At 46.6% G+C, this 19,116-nt stretch overlaps 1 protein-coding gene across 8 annotated transcripts in view; it reads right to left on the bottom strand.

The window, feature by feature from the left end:
• ANGEL1 (angel homolog 1) overlaps window positions 1-15,827 on the bottom strand; it is a 31,523-nt gene extending 15,696 nt beyond the window's left edge. The window contains exons 1-12 of one of the 8 annotated variants that reach the window (XM_055811135.1): window positions 15,278-15,417; window positions 12,986-13,585; window positions 12,233-12,459; window positions 11,591-11,660; window positions 10,744-11,177; window positions 9,930-10,056; window positions 9,012-9,122; window positions 8,137-8,206; window positions 7,547-7,710; window positions 6,575-6,739; window positions 5,481-5,572; window positions 909-5,050 (exon numbers count right to left, since the gene is read on the bottom strand). In XM_055811135.1, coding sequence (XP_055667110.1) covers window positions 5,481-5,572; window positions 6,575-6,739; window positions 7,547-7,710; window positions 8,137-8,206; window positions 9,012-9,122; window positions 9,930-10,056; window positions 10,744-11,177; window positions 11,591-11,660; window positions 12,233-12,459; window positions 12,986-13,585; window positions 15,278-15,341 — 2,124 coding nt within the window. In that variant the 5' untranslated portion in view covers window positions 15,342-15,417 and the 3' untranslated portion in view covers window positions 909-5,050. Of the gene's footprint in view, window positions 1-908; window positions 5,573-6,574; window positions 6,740-7,546; window positions 7,728-8,136; window positions 8,345-9,011; window positions 9,123-9,929; window positions 10,057-10,743; window positions 11,178-11,590; window positions 11,661-12,232; window positions 12,460-12,985; window positions 13,586-13,868; window positions 14,960-15,277; window positions 15,418-15,474; window positions 15,647-15,751 lie in introns of those variants that run through there. The other 7 variants (XM_055811430.1, XM_055811237.1, XM_055811268.1 and 4 more) reach the window with 7 other exon arrangements.
• Between the last annotated feature and the right edge of the window lie 3,289 nt (window positions 15,828-19,116).

Raw genomic sequence — 19,116 nt, 5'->3', positions numbered from 1 at the left:
ACAGAAATTTCAGTCTTAATACTGTAAGGGTTAACACAAGCCTCTGCTTGCACTGTTCTACTCTTCAACATTTAATCCAGTATCCCTTCCTGGCCTGAAAAGCAATTCTGCTTAAGGTCTGTAGTTCAGTGGCCTTCCAGACGAATGACCTCACCAGGACTTCTCAAGACAAAGGCTGGGTTAATAAAGGACAGTCAGCTGCAAGATTCAGTGCATTTCCCCAGCAAGGGGGATCCAACTTTATTCAGGCTATCATCTTTCAGGCATAACATACCCCTTCTCTCTAGGGAAATGAGTAATAGCTGGGACCAGGGCCAGGATCTAGGCAAGCGTACAGTGTGTAGAGGAATGGAATAAACATCCCCTAACCTGTTACTCCAAAGCAAATGGCATATGCAATCGTCCCTCTTAGCTAAGTTAATTATATGAACAACTTATGCCTGAGGGGAAGTAATTGCACAGCATCTAGTAGATGGTATGAAGACACAAAAGAAGAAAGTAGCCACTTCATAAACCTGCATGGCCTGTGCTTAAGCCCAAGAGTTGAAAATAGAACTTCAGCAGTAGTTGAAGGCTTCTTGCTCCCCTATTAAATACTTAAAAATTAATAATATTAGCCAAAAAAAAAAAGACTAAAATGTTGTAATTTCTGTAAACCTCTACTTCAGGTGCTTGTTTGAAAATACCTTCTGCCCCATGTCTTACAGATTTTGCTAATAATCAGATAACTCCTAAATCCCCTATAAATGCGTAAGTCAGGGTGTTTGCTAGACAACAGAGAACAGCAAAACAGTCACTTGGCCACAGCTGAGATTAAAAATAACTTTCTGCTCCCTCTTGGATCAGGCTTTCCCCCTGCTCCTGATAGTTCCTGCCGTTCTAGGCTTTGAAGTCAGAGATTACACTACTTGTACCTTAGTGAAAAACCTTTATTGTAGAAAGGATACACAATTCAGTGAAGCAGTAATTAAAAAAAAAAAAAGAAACCGAGTCAGCTGCTATGCTGGGAAGTCCAAGACTGCAGAAGTGCCTAAAAGCACATAGAAATCCATTCATTTCAGAGTGAGACTGAGCCTTAAGAGCACCATTCATGCAGAGACTGCAGGATTATGGAAGGCAAAGGCGTATGACACACTGTGGATAGCAGGCCATTACAGACATCAATTAACTCAGCTGAGTTGGCTTTCCCAGTCTGTATTTTTATTTTGGCAAAGAGTGACTACCATCCCATCTCCCACCTCATTCTGCGAGAGGAAGGGAGGAGAAGAATATCTTTAGAATAACTACTGTGTGCATCTACCCCCCCTGTTCAGGACCAGCTCCCAGAAGCAGCCAATAACTGAATAAACTTAAGACTGGTGTAGAAGGCTTCCCATCCAGAAAGAAAAGGCTAAAAAACTAAGTAACATTGCTAAGGCTTGAAGTCAAGTCTTTTTTTGTACTTAAAAGGAAAGACTGGATGGAACAAATGCATCTTTTGTTGTAGCACATGCCAGCATCTAGTCTAGTCCTCCCATTTGTCACCTCAGCACCTTGAAAAATGCTGTGTTTGTCTAACCAAAGTTAGGAAAAATTTTCCAGCTCTGCTATACAGCATTCCTATTCCCTTAGAGCACAAGTATGTGCAATCTAGATCTGAAATAAAATAAATAAATATAAAAATAAATTTAAAAGAGCTTCAAGACTAGAATGGCATTTTCAGTGGAAGCTGATGGACAACTTGCCTCATCAGAAGCCAAATTTGTATGGCTGCCAAGAGGAAGGAGCTTGAGGCATGCCAGCTGTTAAATCAGTCATCTTGGTTATCATTATAGCAGGTGAGTTTTCTGTAGAAACTCAGCATCATACTTTGAAACACGCAGTACGTTCAACGGCAGTGATCATGCAGCTTGCCTATTTCAGTGTGATGGTACTAGGGGAAGCACTACAGGCCAAGCAGCTACAGGCTGGTAAGGAGCAGGTCACAGCCAGCAATTCAATTAACTTGCACAACAGGAAGCCTACTGAAAGCAGATGGTATCCTACTAAGGCTTGTGTTCTCCTCCTTTAAATGGCCCACAAAAGGCTGCATCTGCATTTGGATGAACCACGGATATGCCTGCAAATTCTTAACAGTACATCCAATAAGCTTTTATTACTGAGGTGGTGGCAATGGGAAAAGAAATTGCTCTGTAGCAACACCCTGCTTTGCAGACCGTTTGCCAACACCTCTCAGATACTATTAGAAGCAGGACACGTACCTTTATCTACTCTTAAAAAAAGATTCTCTCCGAGATGCTGAACTGTTCTTAGAGCCTCTAAGAGATGCCTCAGAGAAAAGGAACCAAGGCCCAGTATATTTCAGGGTTATCCTGTGCTTCACAGAGCAGGTGGCATACAAAGCGCTAATGATAAATCTTAAAACTTTCTTTTTGTTATATAAAACAAGAGTTGTTCCTGTGTAAGTGTTGGTTTCAGACCTCTCACCCCTCCCACGTAATTCCTCAGGTGTGAGGGAACCCACTATTTTATGGCTTGATGCTATTTCAATGCTGAGTTTAGAAGACTTAGCCCTAAAGAAACCCAGCTTTTAACTAAAGAAATACAGCTGCAGAAAGAAATAAACATCAGTTAACTCAGAAAGATAACTGGAGATGGCAGTCATGGGAAAACAGCTGCTGGAGAGAGACCTCATAAGGAAAAGGCATGGAGAAAGATGACCTCAAGCAGCAGCCAAGTTTCGTTTATTAAGAAAAAGAAAAAAAGTGGAGCAATTATATTGTTTACCACTCCTCCCATCTCCCATGTAATTGGGAAAACTGATTATAAAGGGCACCCTCCTGAAGTGATGAACTTAAAACTCTGAGAAAGCGAAGGAAGTCCAACTTCTATCTAAATAGCATAACTAAAAACATCCTAGCAGCTGTGGTGCAGTCTAAGCTGTTGTCCAGCAAAGATACTTTGTCAAATACGTGTTTGCCTCTACAGCTGCACACTCCTGCAGTTTATAAGACTGGTAACAGGGTATGTGTACACACCACCAGCAGTCTCTGGCATCCCTTCCCCTAAGTACCAGTCTCCTTGAGCTCTACAGCGCTATCAAGATGGTGTAGATGATCCTACCTCTATGATACCTTTCCTTTCTGAGTATAGCAGATATTCCTGCTGTTCCACTTTCGTAACTGTTTACAGACCTCTGTAATTCATCAGAAAGCTGTGCTAATGACAGCTAGTCATGCATTTAGCTCAGGAAACAGTGTTAAGAGCGACATCTGGAATCTCAGTTCTGTGTCTTTCCACGAGTTACTCATTACCACAGCCTCTTTATTATATCACTCTGTGCTATTCTTAAAGCATCACAGAACACATTATTTTCTCCCTATAAATATATAATAGTTGCTATTTTAGAGGTAGGGACTCTTTTCCACCCAGCCCGCCTCCAAACTTCTATAGTACCCCACAGCCAGAAGCACTCGCAGGTCTCCAGATCCATTTGACGTTCAACTCCAAACTGCTCTAGAACACGGTTGTTTTTTCTTTCCTGAAACAGGCCAACTCTGTAAGGGTCTATACCGCAGCTTCAGGGCACTGATCAAAACCACCACAGCAATCAACTCTACAGCTCTGGCTTTGTGTGTCGCTAGCAGTGGTCCTGCATTTCTGCAATAGTTTCATCTATGAATGCCCAAGGAAGCATACGAGCCACAGCTTTGGGAGCTACAGGTCCCTCTGGGCATTTTCTAACCTTCAAAAAGAAGAATCAAGAGGACTTGCAGGCACTGTCTTGAGGTTTCTCAGCACGTGACTCTATATCCAGTGTTCAGCTACTGAACCATTTCAAGTTCATACCATACCATTTCATGTATTGAAAGAGAAAGCATTAACTTGACCTGTGGAACAGTAGCTTTTTCAACAAAATATAGCTGGAACCTTAAAACCTCCCTGAGAGATGCCTTAACACAAGTTAGCCAAAAGAAAAGTCAAGTCTTTGGTTTAAACAAAATGGAAGAAGCACTTGTGATGTTGAAGCACAGCTCCTCTGCCTCAGTTACATCCCAAGATTGGCAGGGTGCTTCGGCCAGCGCAGGGTCTCAACAGGTGGGTAGGAGGGCTGCTTTCACACACACCCCTCATCAACTGACCGTCAGACACAGCCAGCAATTACAACTGAAGCAGATAGCCCTAAGTGCCAACGCTATGGGTCACAGTGGTTTTTGTTTTGCTTTTGGTTGGTTGTTTTTAAACCTGTAGTGTCTTCCAAGTCTCCTATTACAATGTTAGCAGCTGGTGGCAGTTATCTGCAATCAGGCTGCTTTCTGTCAACCTCTTTTAAAGAGGCAGAAATAAACATGGGAGTTATGCTGGCAGAAAATAAAACTCTCAGTTCACTGATTTCCCTTTCCTTCACTCCCTTTACAAATACAACCACTTACAAAATCGGAATAAGGGTACTTGCAGAAATTAATGCAACTGTCAGATAAACACAGCCATAGAAATACACAGCTCTGCATTCCTCCCCATGTACACACACCAGTGCCACGCCAGAACCGTTACCTGTGAAACTAAGGGCAAACAACGCTGCAAACTTACTCACCCCCAGACTGCTGTTCACTTATACAGACTCCTGCATTTTATCCCAACTGGGGTAGCAAAAGCCATCCACACACCAACAGGAAAATACCACAGCACCTGGCAGGGGCAAGAACGGAATCTGCAGTCCTTGCATAATCACATGGGCACAGAACACAATCCCCCTGCCCATCACCCCTTGTTTCTGTACAGTTTACAGAAGTGAAATGTCAAAGATCAGCAGTACTTGCTTTCTTTGGGAGAAGGGGAAGGGTTCCTGAATGCAAACCACTTTGCAAACTCCTCTGGGATTCTGGGATGTGCTGGGAGACAACAGCTAGGCCCACTTCTTCCCTCTCTTCAACCCTCATTTACTACTACCTTGTGTAGCTGATTTGTCCTGTCCTCTTTCACATACCAACCAGCAAAGCCATGTTGGGCAAGTCCTCAGAGGGTTCAGCTGCCAGAAGCACAAGGTGCTGCGATTACTTTGTGGTTTTCTCTTAGATCAGAAAAAAAAAAATTCAATAAAGAAAGTAACGCTTAAAACATAAAAGTCCCCCAGTATAACCCAGGAAGAGAGAACAGTACTTCAAGTCTCCTCATACCTTCCTACAAAAACCAGAGGTGGGACCAGACTTCCCTACCTCATTTTTGAACAGAAGATTGATAATGTTTCTGTCAATATTGCTCCCATCTCTCACAGAAAAAACTGAGCACCAAATGTCAGGCTGAACTGGGGAACCTGCCCTAGGAACAGGTACAGTTCTATTGGTTTTGTACTGGCCAAGCCTCTGCTGACAAAAGTACACTGACAGAATGCAAAAGGTACACTGGGATCCAAGCGACTGACAATCTCACTCCAAGTTAGTTCTCCCCTCCCTCCCAACACCTGTCAAAAGACAAAAGTCAGTTGTACAGGTTCTACCTACCTAAACATGGCTGGCTCCAGAAGAAGGCAGTAGCATGAACTTCAGTCTGGTGCAGGAGGATGCCACAGGTTGGCTATCTGACCCCTGGCAGGCTGAATGGGAATAGGAAGGGCACAGAGAAAGAGCAGGGCAAGGGACAAGTATCAGCTCTTCCATCTGACTGCTCTGCTGCCTTTCACATGCCTTCCACTTTCATCTCTCTCTTGGAACCTCCCAGAGCTATAGCCTCCTGGGTTGTCATGCCTTACAGGATCATTTTTTCTACCCAATATTCACTGGAAGGATTGTAAATATTTTTCCTGTAAGTGCCAGACTAGGCACCGTTCTAAGACTGCTCGAAAGGAAGGGAGCCTTCCTCAAGGCTTTTGCTGCAGTTCTAGAGCTCCTGCGGGTAGCTCTGTAGAACCCCTGGCTTCATTCCTGGCAATCCCATTCCCTGGTCCATCAGTCACAGCAGGCAGCTTCTTGTAGAAACCGTTCAACTACACAAACCTTCTTCCAGGAAGACAGCCCTTACACATTATTAAGTAAAAGCCGTTTCCAAGCAGATAGCAGAGCCAACACTTTCAAAGGCAACATAACAACTAGTCCTGGAAGGAACATACTTCATAAACCATCACTGAGAAATTAAAAGAACCATTTTTTTGGTGTGAAAGACTGAAGGTGTATATACATCCCCTACTCCCTGGTAGCAATTACCTAACCAGAAGTAGGCAGCACTGCCCCTCTCTTTCTCAGCTGCTTGAAGATCTCACACAGGGACAAATAAACATGGGAGTTATGTGGGTTCCCGCAGCACTAAAACATCTGCTAAACAAAGCAGTGGAACAAGGATCCCTTTAAGGGATGGTAATGCCTGAATACACTGGAAGCCCACAGGGAACACAGCTCAGGTTTGCAGAGACCCACAAAACACCAACACAAAAAGCACTCCAACTTCCCCATGCCTGATTTTTGTGAAGGTGTGAGGGGAGAAAGGGAATTTTAGGGCATGACAGGGAAAAAAGTTTTCTTGCAAGCAGGTTGTGCAATCCAGAGCTTCAACTGCTGTACTCAGAACAGCTTTTCTTTAGGGAAAGGGAACCAAAACTAACCCTCTCTGAGGCTGGAGATCTCCAAGCCAAAGCTAGCCAACAGGCAGAGATGATCAGATGAGCAAAAAGGATTTGGTAAGCCATTTGCCAGCAACAGGACATCTTCAGAGAGAAGGGAAAGGCGGCCAAGCAGCTTCAGGGCTCCATCCTTGTACAGCCTTCGACCTGACAAAGAAAACAGAAAACAACAGAAAGAAGCATCAGCCAGAGATGGTGCTGTAGGTTAACTCCTATTTGTTCCCTGATGAACGAAGACAGCCTGCACAAACACTGCATGCACCTTTGAGTCTAGATGTGAAAACAGTGAGCATCCTGTAACACTGCTGTTCCATGGCTTCATATTCTTGCAGGCACAGGAATCAAGTATGTACTAAATTCACCAGGCAGTTGCTTACATGGGAAGTTCTTTTCATGGTACTAAGTCCCAGTGATAGCTTCACATTCTCCCCTCAGGAGGAATCCATCTCTTCATTCCTAACCTCCTCCCCAAAACTGATTCCAACACGATCCAAATCAGCCGAGAGACAGTTCCTGGATGCAATTACATGCAGTCTTTCACCAACGTAACTCCTGTTTCAGGTAGCAGAGGGGTGGTGCCATGGTAAGGTAACCCAGAGACACCACCTTCTAAAGCCAGTGTGTGGTCTCAGTCAGACAGAAGTCCAAGCCTTGAACTTAAGAAGCCAGCAACGCCTGTTACCAGGAGCACAAGATACTTATATAAAAGAACAGAATTCACCCTGTTCTAGCTTCCTCAAAAGTCTACGTGAACCTAAGCTAAGCAGCTTCAGTTTTTCCACAGCAAAAATAAACAGCGTCTTCTCATGATACTTGAGCAAATGCTGCTGCCACTTAGTGCATCACTTCAGCCAATGTCACACCGTGTAGATCCACCCCACCAAGCTGCATTCTGGCATGGCTCACAGCCCTCTCCCAACATCACAGGGATAAGCCCCGCACCGCCACACTCACCTCCCCTGTTCCCATTCTCCACAGGCTCTGCTGAGTAGAAGATATAATCAACAGTGGCTCCAAGCCCCATGGGCATCGTGGTGACCTCTGGGCGTCCCTTCTGTGGCAGGAAGTGGCTGTAGACAGAAGTCAGCTTGAGGCCGTGCTGGATAACACCTGAAGACCTGCACATGAAGAGCCACTGTTTACCAAGGAAGGAAAGAGAACGATGCAGTGTTCAGTACTGCAGTCACAGCTGAATTTGGATGTTCCCTTGCTGATGCAACTGACCAAACTGTTTCTACTTTATGAACAGTCCTTCAGAATCATTCACTCCACTTACACCAAAACCAAAGCAGACTATGAACTTTCTTTGTCTCCAATACCCAGTTCTGTCTATGGCCTTCATTCTTGACTTCACCAGCACGATGCTGACAGAACAGTGCCCAGCTGCTGAGACAACCCTAGGTGGACCTGACCCTTCCAGACAGCTCTCCTTACTCTCTTCCACCCCCACATTCCTTTCAGCCTTTACTTCAGCCAGACTTTCAGTGCTCAGGAAAGCAAGAATGGGTTTGAAGAGTGGGGCCGTTGAAGGTGCACCAAATTACCTTGGGACAAATGGCTGGGGATCAGGGTCTTTCACCATGGCAGCAGGCTTGGGCCAGTTTGCAGGGCGGTCTGCAAAGGAGCAAAGAGATTCCAGCCAGACCTACACAGATCCTGGAACAGGCTGCTCATCCCAAGTCTGAGAAGCTTCTCCTGAGACCAACGAATCTTTTTGCCCAAGAAGAGCAGATAGCTTCCAGTCACAGGCACCTTAAAGAAAAATATTCACAGGAAACCCCAACTCTAAGACTAACAGGAACATCCTGTGAGCAGATCAGTGCAAACAACTGAGAAGTCATATTCTATCCTGCTAAGGACATGTCCTTAAAGCATTTAATATTATCAGCGCTCAGGGTACTTCAACCTTTGCTCTCAAAGGAAGTTCATTTGCCTTAGCCTACAGCTTACTCTAAGGGTGTCTAGAAAGGCAGAACAGGCACGGAAAGAGCAGAACCCGCCATGCCACAAGGCCCAGAGGTAAGGCAGTGTCTACTGAGTACCAGCCTCCAGAGACATCTATGTTGGGGCCACTGTGACATTACAGTCTTCAGGTTTATTCTACCCCACCAAAAATCTTGAGGCAGAAAAAAAGCAAAATATTTACATATATATATATACACACACACACATATTTCACTTTATAAGAAACAGCCTCCAAAAGAGGCTGAATCTCAGTGCATCTCAAGGAACACAGTCAGCATGTAAGAGGGTGGTAACATTGTACTCCTCTGAGCTCTCATGGAATCCATTAGTAACCACACACCCACAGAAGGCACCCTTCTGCCTTCCCCTTTTCTCACAAGGCATTGCCTCCACCTCACATTTTCATCAAAACCAAGCTAGGAGAGTCACAAGCTGAAAAATATTCCATTAATACCTGGTTTAGCATCTGTCACACCTTCCAAGAGGTCCAGCTGTGGTGGTCGTTCACAAGCAACATCACAAAAACGAAACTGGAGCAAGAAGTCCCGGCTGTACTTACATCTGCCTGCAGAGAAAAATACATGTTAAAAGAAGAAAATAACTGCAGCAAAGTCACATCTACAGGGAACATCTGCACACTCTTTAGTCCTTTAGACCTCTTAAGTTTAAGAGAGGTTTTTGTGCCCAAGCACCCTGACCCCATGAGAATGGGAATCACTTAATAACCTACATGTAGAACAGAAGAGATGAGTAAATGTAGAACAAAGCACAGTTATTGTTACCCCCTTAGCTAACGCAACAGTCATGGTCAGCACCTTGATGAAACAAATCATGTCCCCTCTGAGACAAGGGACTTCGAAGCAGTAGGCAACTCAAGGAAATGTCTGCCAAAAAAGAAAAAACACCTCTAGAGATCATGTTGAATACAACTTCTACAATCAAGATTCCAACAAAAGCTATTTAGTGTGGGCTTCTTTTTTTTTTTTAATCCTAAGGACAGCAGAGAACAGTCATGATAGTAACTAGGCCCCTAAGAATGATTTGCTAATAGCGGTGTGCAAATACTGCCCAAAACTGCTCCCACAAATACGTGCAGCTGAAAGCTGTGGCTGCTGAACATGGTTTACAACTGCACAAAAGCCTAAGTATGGGAATATGAAAGACAGAGGGAAACATTCAGCTCCTGACTAGAGAAAGAAAATGGCAGAAACTGGGCTACAGCAATAGACTCCAAAAAAATTATAACCAAGGAAATGGATAAAAGAGAATATTTGCTGTCTCATGCAACACATGCCCAAGCCAGAGAGACAGCAAGGGCCACAAACTGTCCATCTTCATCAAATTCATGTTCTCAGCGCACACTGGAGCTCACCTGGTTTCTTTGGCTGGCACAGGGTGACATATTGGCAGTTGTCTGTTACACCCAGTGAGCTTGGCCACAGTGGAGTCAGCAGTTTCCGTGAATGCCACTGTTGGGAAAAGTCTTCCTGACCAGACACCTGCAAGGAGGCCAGAAACAGGGAGAGGAAATATCAGCACACCGAGCAGAACTTTTGCAAGATAGAGACAATGTACATACATACACTTGCCAAGAGCAAGACGGGAGAATGCCCTCATAGAAAGGCATGACTAAACTATTCAGAATATGGTGCAGATATAACCCTTCAGCTGTGGGGGATAGATACAATTAGCTAAAAGTCACTTGACCAGATACTTTGCAGGCATCTATTATTGAACTGATGATTTAGCTTGAAAGCTAATGTTGTATTTGATCATGGATACACAGTAACAGGTAACAAGAAACTCTAACACAGGTGCTCATTTCAAACCATTTTCAGATCAGACATCCACATAAAATTTCACTAAGTCTTGGTGGAGTTGTGCTTCCCTACACTTCCAGTCACGCAAGAGCAAAAATCCCACAGAAAGGGAAAACAAGGACCTGAAATTAAGTGGTCTCTTTTTAACTGGTCTGCCTCAAGAGAAACCAAAAAAGCAGTGGCGGAAACAACACACACACATTTGTCGGTTTCTTTCCCAGCAGCACTGGAGGCATCGGGGAAGGCTGCTGAGTAACTGAATTCAGTATCTGGACTACCTCCTTACAAGAGAAAGAATGCAGCCATGCATTTCTCTAGCAGCACGCAATAAAGAACTACCCAATCTCAGTTCTGGCTGGTACCTACCTTCCAGGCTGGCATCCCATGGTAGGAAAGTTCACCGTTCCGGATGAATTTGTAGAGTGGAGAATCAGGTACAGAGTTCAGGTCTCCACATAAGATGACAGGATAGTGGCTGCCTTCAGCAGTTCTTGCAACCTTGTCAATCTCTGCTAGAAGCAAGGCCATCTGGGCCAGTTTGATATCTCCCCGCCGGGGATTGAACAAAACATGAGTGTTGGCCACACACAAAGGACTGACTGCCTTCAGATCTAGGCCCTCTGGAAGCAGAGGCTGTAGCAGCAGCACCAAGCCCACGTTATCCCGATTGAGGACATCTAGGCCAGGGCGGAAGTATTCTATGGGGCTCAGGCTGATCAGCTGGAACCTGCTGTGCTTATAGCACACTGCACAGCCATCTGTCTTCGTCCCAGTTCTCCGTTTATAGACGCACGCAAAGCCTGAAAAGAAACCATCACCTATTAAAAGGATTATCCAGTCACTACTTCAGGTTCCCCCCATCTGCTGGGGAGTTCAGCAAGTCTGTGTAGCAGAAGAGGTTCTCACTACATTTGGGCACAGCATTATACCCAATTCTCAGTTATATTATACCCAAATCACAGTTTACCATTTATCGTTGAGGACATTTTCCCTCTTCTTGTCCTTACAGGACTCTGATCTGTCAATTCTGAGAAAGATCAGTTACAAAACAAAGGGTAATGGTCTAGGCAGACAGTTCAAAAGTAGGGCCAGCAGTCACCCAACAAAGACGATGAGCTCTCTCAAGACCAAGTGCTTTGAAGACGTTAAGTAGGAAGCACTGCTTGGCCAGTTCCATGAACTGGAGGTACAGACACACAAAAGCAGGACATACCCATCTCCTTGAACGCCGGTTCCAGCTGCTCACAGTAATGGTTCTCTTGCACCTCCTGGAGACACAGAACCTAGAAGGAAGGCAGAGACCTCACTCGCTCCACCATTATTTGCTAGTAACCACGTCCACTCACATGTCAACCCTGCAACCAAGAAGGTCATCACTGCAACTCTGTCCTGTATTCCCAGACTGAGAGCAGTAACTTTCTGGGTCACATTAATTTACCACTCAGTTTTCCAGTGATGAGGCAGGAAATCCTTCATCAAAGAGGACTCAAAGAATAAAGTCATGAAGTCCTCTTCCATGCAGGCTTCCCCTCCTGTGCTGCCTCATAAACCTGGTTCTTTTCTCCCCAAACACACATTATCTCTTCTTCCTCTACTTCTGCTGCTTAAAGAAGTTAAGCCCTGCCATCAAAGTATGACCATTTTCTACAGTAACACAGTAAAAGCAAGAGACACACCAAAAAAACATACACACAAGGCCTCAAGTACTCTCAGAGGAATCGGTGTTCAGTTACCAAGCAGGCAGTATCTTCCCAGGACTTCCCCCCCATCTTTCCCTCCCCCTAAATACTGTTAGATCAAACAAGGAATTCAAATTCTGGTGACACTGATGTGGGAAGGGCTCTGTCATACTCACATCAGGATCCCAGTGCTGGATCTCCTGCAAAAGATTTGGAAGGCGGTAGTTCCAGTTCAGGATGTCTGGATGACAGTGTAAGTAGAGTTCAAAGCCCTGCTCCACCAGGTCCTGAGCAAGGATGTTGTAAGACATGACTCGAAATTCGAAGAGAGGAGTGTTTTTCGAGACCTGCTCTAGCATACAGGGCTGGACAGAAAGATCTTCCCAGTCTCTCCATAAAACCTCTATACGCAAGAGACAAAAAGCCAAGTTACAGCTCTGCTGGGTACCCTGCTGATAATTTTGTTCTCCTTGGGATGCAGGAAATAGCCATTTTCATTCTCTAAGCCAGGGCGTTCTACCCTCTGAGCAAACCCTCACCTGCTCTGGTTTTCAGGTGCTCTTTTTGCCTTTGGATAGTTGTCAATGGGGACGGCATAATAGTCCAGAGTCAAGCATACTGAAACACTTGACCAGTTTTGGGGTGCTTTTAACATTATAAAGCCAGCACTTGAGAACACTTCCTGGGAAATGAACATATATTGATGTTCACACCAGACAATCTAATAGCACAGAGACTACTAGCTGTGACCAGCCCTCCCTCAGCAAAAACTCACTTTATAGTTTTCACTAGCAGATCCTGTCAATTCTGCATGGACAGATACAATCAATGTCTTACTGAAAGCAAGCACGGACACAATAAACTGACCACATTCACTACAAATACAAATCCCAAACTGAACGTTAGATTCAGGGCTGTTAACTACTGACCATGGTAGGGTACCTCTGTCAGGAGAGGACAAAATTGTACTGTATCCTGAATGGGCCAGGCTGGGGGCTTCACTGGCACTGGCTTTGCATCACATGCTAAACTCCAGGCCAGCACAGCTGGGTCTTCATTCTGCACTTCTACACCGATAGCAGCACAGCCAGCTATCTGGTGATCCGTCTGTGGCACCACAGTCGCCCAAGAGGCGCTGCCTGTTACAGCCACTGCTTCCTCTGCTGGTGATTTTGCCAGTTCAGTCACTGCATCATCTTGCGGTTCTGAAGAAGCCAAGCCGTGTAGCTCTGTGAGCTGCTGACCAGGGCACTGCGTGACTTCTGGAGCTGAACTCAGGTCACTGAGGCTAGTCATCAATAGCTCTGAACCTTCTAACCAGTCACTAGTGAGCGTAACTGATACTTTCCCCACTGCCGGAACTCTCTCACTGTCTGGTAAGTTCCCTGCTCCTTCCTCCAGCCACTGCTGGAGAAGAGCTTCTTGTTCTTCTGGGACTGAACTTCCTCTGGTCGCAGCAAAGACACCTTCTATCTGGGTGGACGTGCTCTTCGCCAGAAGCACATTCTTTCGACAGGTAAAGAAAGCATCTGCCATTAAAACAAACAAAACCAACATAAGACAGATGGAAATCCTTTCTAAATCACTCATTTTCCTATAGATTTGCTGTAACACTGTGCAATACAACCATTCAGTACGGCAACCCAAATAAATGACTTCTCTGAAGAAAACCAGTTACAGTCTGAATAACTTACCCTGCCTCCTCCTGAATGTGTGGCCACAGTCCAATTCTAGTAATACTATTCAAAGTCACTGAAACTATACAGGATGGCAATGGCTTTACCAGCTCTAGGGAATGCAGCTCTAACTTACGCAGCGCCACGGCCCATCAGCCAAGCTAAAAGGCCTTGTGGAAACTATCAGCACTCAGCAACAGAGGTAAAGGCACAGTCTGTAGAAGTTAGCTGATGGAGTGTATGGGCTAAGAAGCCAAGCTCTTGTAGATCACCACTTGGAGCAAGTTTCTTCCCAGGGACTGAGTAAGAAAGTAGTGCTCAGCTAAAAGGATAAAACATATCACAAAATGTGTCAGAGAAGAAAATCTGTTCTGTTATTAAGACGTAAAAAATAGACACAGAGGGACCAATGTGTGCAGTCAAGAGCCTTATTTGAGAGAATATACGCACAGAAGAACTATGGATCACCTGATGACTGACATCTGTAAACTTACTAAGTTAATGACTTACTAAGACAAAGTAAGACATTAAAAAATCCCTGTTGTTAATGTCACGCTTCAATATATGAATACTGGTGGGGTAAAGCAGAAAAAGACTGGGACTCTTTATTTGCATCTATACAAGAGTTGATGGCATTTACATTTTGCTATGAATTCTGTGCAGACACTACTCCCTACCATTGACTAGCAATTTCTGTTTCTACAAATCACTTTTTCTCTGCTGTCACTGTGCCAGTCAGCCACAGCAGTAACATACAGGAGTCAGCAACATCCCTGTGCGCTTTTACTGTACACTGCGCGCCAAAGCTTTCTGTAGGTGTCAGAAACGGAGCTTTACAAACCACAGTCCCCTCTGTAGTTTTGTAACTAAGCTGACGAACATCAAAAACACCAATGCACCAAGGTAATTATTTTCACACAACGCCAGCCAGGCTGTGACAAGAGCCTGTTACTGCAGAACAAGAGCTGAATGTGAGAGGACTCAAGCTGCTCGCAGCAGCTGCCACAGGCCCGGGGGCAGGTTCGGGCAGAAGGGCGGCTTTGCCCCACCGCAGTCACCAGGGGCTGTGAAGAAGCAGCAGGGTCTCGGAGCTCTGAGCAATGCTGATGCGCACAAAGCCCACCCATGAGCCACCCGCAGGTCCTTGTGGAGGCACAGGCCTCCGCGCAGCGCAGCTCCACAGATCCCCCCTGGCCTGCAGCGCAAGTGCGGGCGGGAGGCTGCAGCCCCACGCACCCCGCCACCTGCACTGCGCCGCAGCAGCCGGCAGCTGTCCCCTGCCCGGCCCCAGCAGCCGCCCGGCCCCAGCAGCCCCGGCCCGGCACCGCCGCCCGCGGGCAGCGGCCCCGGGCCCGCCCGCCGCGCCTCTGCCCAGGCCGGGCGACCCGGCGGGCCGCGGCGCTACGCGAGGGCGCTGGCTGCCGGCCGCCCAGGCCCCCCGGGCCGTAACGCCTCAGGCCGGGCCGCGGGGAGCCGAGGGGCACCCGCCCCCCGCTCCTGCCGGCCCCCGCCGCCGCCGCCGCCACCCGCCCGGGGCCGGGTTACCTCGGAGGGCCCGGAGGAGCCGCGCCGCCGGCAGCAGCACGTAGCAGAGCACGGTGCCGATCATACCGCCCGGCGCTGCACGGCCTCCGCCGCCCCCGGCCCGGCCCCAGCGAGGCGACGCGACGCGCCGGCCCCGCCTCAGCAACGACCTGACGGCGCGGCCGCGGTGCGGGCCCCGCCATTGCGCACGCACTCACCGCGGTGGGCCGGCTGCGCGCTGGGGCCGCGCTAGGGACGGCCGGGGCCTAGCGGGCGGCTGCGGCCTGGAGGGCGGCTACGGCCCGGCCTGACGCTGCTGTGGGGCCGCCCCCTCGCTGCGGGCCCGGCCGGGGTGGGGCGGCCTGGGCCGCTGTGGGGCAGTGGCGCGGCCGGGGTTCGGGAGCTGTGACCCCGGGCGGGATGACGTGACCCCGGGCGGGATGCCGGCAGCTGTCTGGCCCTGCCACCCTGAAAAATGCGTTTTCAGACGCGCACCTGCCATCCTGCAGAAATCTAAACAGAAAGGAAAATTTCCAGGAGTTTTTTCCCACCTGGAAAGCCACGGAGCAAATAAAGGCCCATTTGCTCCGGATGAGTTAATAATTACACAGGTTTTGCAAACGCGGGTGACAACAGCCAAGGTGCTGCAGCCGGGTGCTGGTGTGACAGTGAGATGCGGGCCAGGCTCCCTCAGTCGTAGCAGCCCTGCAAAACCAGCCCCTCACACCCCGCTGTCAGCATGCCGTGGCCTGTGCAAGCCGAGACCTGTTGCGTGCTGAAAGCGGACGGTTTCATGTGAAAAGAGAAGTCCTGGTTGAAGTCCATGTTGTTAATGTTTTGCTTCATCCCATGTTCAAATGTGTACAACACCCAAAGGCAAACAGATCACACTGAACGCGGCTACAGCTTTTTACACCGAACAGGCTCTTCTAATGTGGGATCTCGGTGGCCACCTTCCAAACTCTAAGATGGGCACTTGCAACGAAGTCAACACCCATGCCAACCCTGCCTTTTGTGCTGACGAGTGCAGCCAAACTGCTCCCTTGTTGACCAGCTGCTGTCTCACAGGTTATACTGAGACCGAATAGTTTTTGGGGGACAACCTGCCTCTTTCTTACCCTATTTGTGTACGGTGATTAGCAAAATGGCCATCCACAGGTAGGATGTGAGCTGATATTATAATGTATATAAATAGCCCCACCAGTCTCATTTTCAAATCCCCAGTTATAAAACACGGCAGAGCATAGACACAGTGACTTGTCTCAAGTCTCATGGATGTCCCACAGATGCCTCTGGCAACGCACAGAACTGGGCTGTGGTCTCCCATCTCCTGCTGCAGTAAGCAAATCTCTAGAAACCATCGTTGGTTACTAGTCAGAAAATGGAGGGTGTTCTCCAGAGGAAGGATCTGCAACGTTAAGGGCCGATGACTCGGGCAATTAAAACAAGGGTATTCTTTAAAAGGAAAGGTCTAAGAAAGTGTCTTCATACCCAACCCACATTAAGATAACCAGACTGAAATCAGAGAAGAATGTTAGCCGGTGCCACAAACAAGCAAGTATGCAGATAGCCACAGTTGTTTGGCCTACACTAGAAAAAATATTTACAAACTTTGGCAATAAAATCAAAGCTGACAACGATCCTCTGCTTCAGGGTCAAACCTTCCACTGGCTTTTGTGGCATTTTGTTCTGTATCTGAATATAACCCTACCATGGTCTCTAGTGACTGGACTACTTGAGAACTATGAGAACTATGTAGAAACTTGGGGAATCAAACCACCAAAAATACCCTATCCTTGGGGAAATGGATTTTGTCTTCCTCTCCGTACAGCCCATATTACACCATGTAGGCTACATAAACTTCAAAGTGTGTACAAAGGATTAGGTTCACTGAGCATCACCCATAACGGAGAGATTTCTAATTGTATGTGTTAGTCAACCTTTATCAGAAAGCCTCTTGTGTTACAGTTTTGGTTTTAGCCCCTTAGGAAAGGTCACAAAGTCCTCAGTATAAATGATGTAAAATAATAAGCACTGAACCAGTTTTGGCACCAACAGTAGCTGGTGGGATGAATGAGTACTTGATTCGAGGCCCCATTAAGTGCTGACATGTTTACAAGCCACAGTTTATTACCGAACGTGCCGGGAATTTGGCAGTAGGGAAGTCTGAAGCTGTTCAAGGCTAATAAGGCAAATACATTCCTTCTAGCCTCATCTCCTTTAAGACCATAACAGCCACAGCGTGGCTTTCTCATGAAATTGTACAAACTGGAATACAAACTCAAAGGAGAGGAGAACTCTTCACAGCAGCCTGGCACAACTCTGGTATATCTGGGGGGGTTCATGGCCAAACCCGCAGCTGTTCTTTTCTCAGTTACGAGCAAGTTGATGGGATCCCAGAGTGACAGGGTTTCCAGCACTGAATGTGCCCCCCTTGGAGTTGGAAGGTGCAGGTGAGGGCACAGGAGAAGGGGGGTGGCCAGATGGGGTAGCTGCAGGCTCCACAGGGCTTTCTCGTGACACCTGGCCAGTCCCTGCAAGCAGGAAATGGGATTCTCCTGTTTGTAGGCAGCGTAAACCAAGAACACAGATCTTACAAGTGGCACCATTCCTACTGGAAATGTTTTAATCGTAGCCAAGCGGCTGGGCTTTTTGTGTGTAGGTGTGAGGAACTTACAGGGCTTAGGAGGTGGCTGTGAACTCCTCATTTACGGAAGAGAAAAAGTAAATGAACCCACCGCTCACTGGTGGTGACACAAAGAATGAGTCTGAGAAGGACACAGGTGTGGTGTTTAGTTCCTAGCGAACTCACTTCAAAACTAGTCAGAAACGGCCAATGGAAAATCACCAGCACCCAAGAGGAACAGCTGCTGCAGCAGGCTGATCGCCAGGTGGGAAGGCTTCCCTTCCCCAGGCCAGGCGGCAGCAAGGAGAAAGGTGGCAAGCGGGGACCCAGGGTGCCAGTGCCCAGAGGTGGGAGCTGCCATCCGGGAGCGGCTTGGAAAAAACAAAATGCATCAGAAGAGGGCTTGCTAGTACCAGCCTCCAACAACTGGTTGTTTTGCTTTTTTCTCCATCTAAATTATTCATATTAGGATGGAAGGGAAAAAAATCAGTATTTTATTTATTTTTTCCACAAATATCTAACATTTTTTTTTACAATTTCTCTAGAAGTCTTTTGATATCCACAGTGGCATGTCTCAAAAGAGGAGATAAAGATCTGATACCCTTGACTAGATGAGCAAGCTAAGGCACACACAGTTTTTTCCAAACCACAATAAACCTGATTTCTCAGTTTTTCAGTAGGTGAAAGCATTTAGGATATTAGTTCCTAAATACTTTGCTTAGACACAAAGTCACGTCTCACAGCCATTTCCTTAGATTCCTTCAACTCTTAATACATAAAACTTAGTGTAATCATATAGTTTGACACATCACTAGATTAACTGATTCCTTACGGAACGTAAAAAAATGCTTATATTTGAGCGTTTAGTATCATTTTGTCTGCATACTGCAAAATGCTATGTTCCATTTTATGAGTTGCCCCAGTTGAGCTGTTATTCTGATGTATTTCTTATGCCAGACATTCAGAATGAAAGAAGAGAGGACGACCTTGGTCGCTTCCTTTCACAGCTGAAGTTCCTGAGTATATATCAATTAGATTTTATCCTGGCAGAGGAGGAGAACAATTTATTAAAATCTTCATCTGACCTTTATGTCCATCACTAGTGATTCTAAGAGGCACCAGTTCATTAGTTTAGCAGCGTGACCTAGGACCTTGTTGCAATGCTAGGCAAAAGATAAGCATTTTCTCTACCCCACAGAGCTATTAATGTATAAATTGCTGGTCTGATTTATTG

The sequence above is a fragment of the Falco peregrinus genome, chromosome 1 (assembly GCF_023634155.1).
Source record: "Falco peregrinus isolate bFalPer1 chromosome 1, bFalPer1.pri, whole genome shotgun sequence".
Taxonomy (NCBI): Eukaryota; Metazoa; Chordata; class Aves; order Falconiformes; family Falconidae; genus Falco; species Falco peregrinus.
This window is presented reverse-complemented; position numbering and strand designations above follow the sequence as displayed.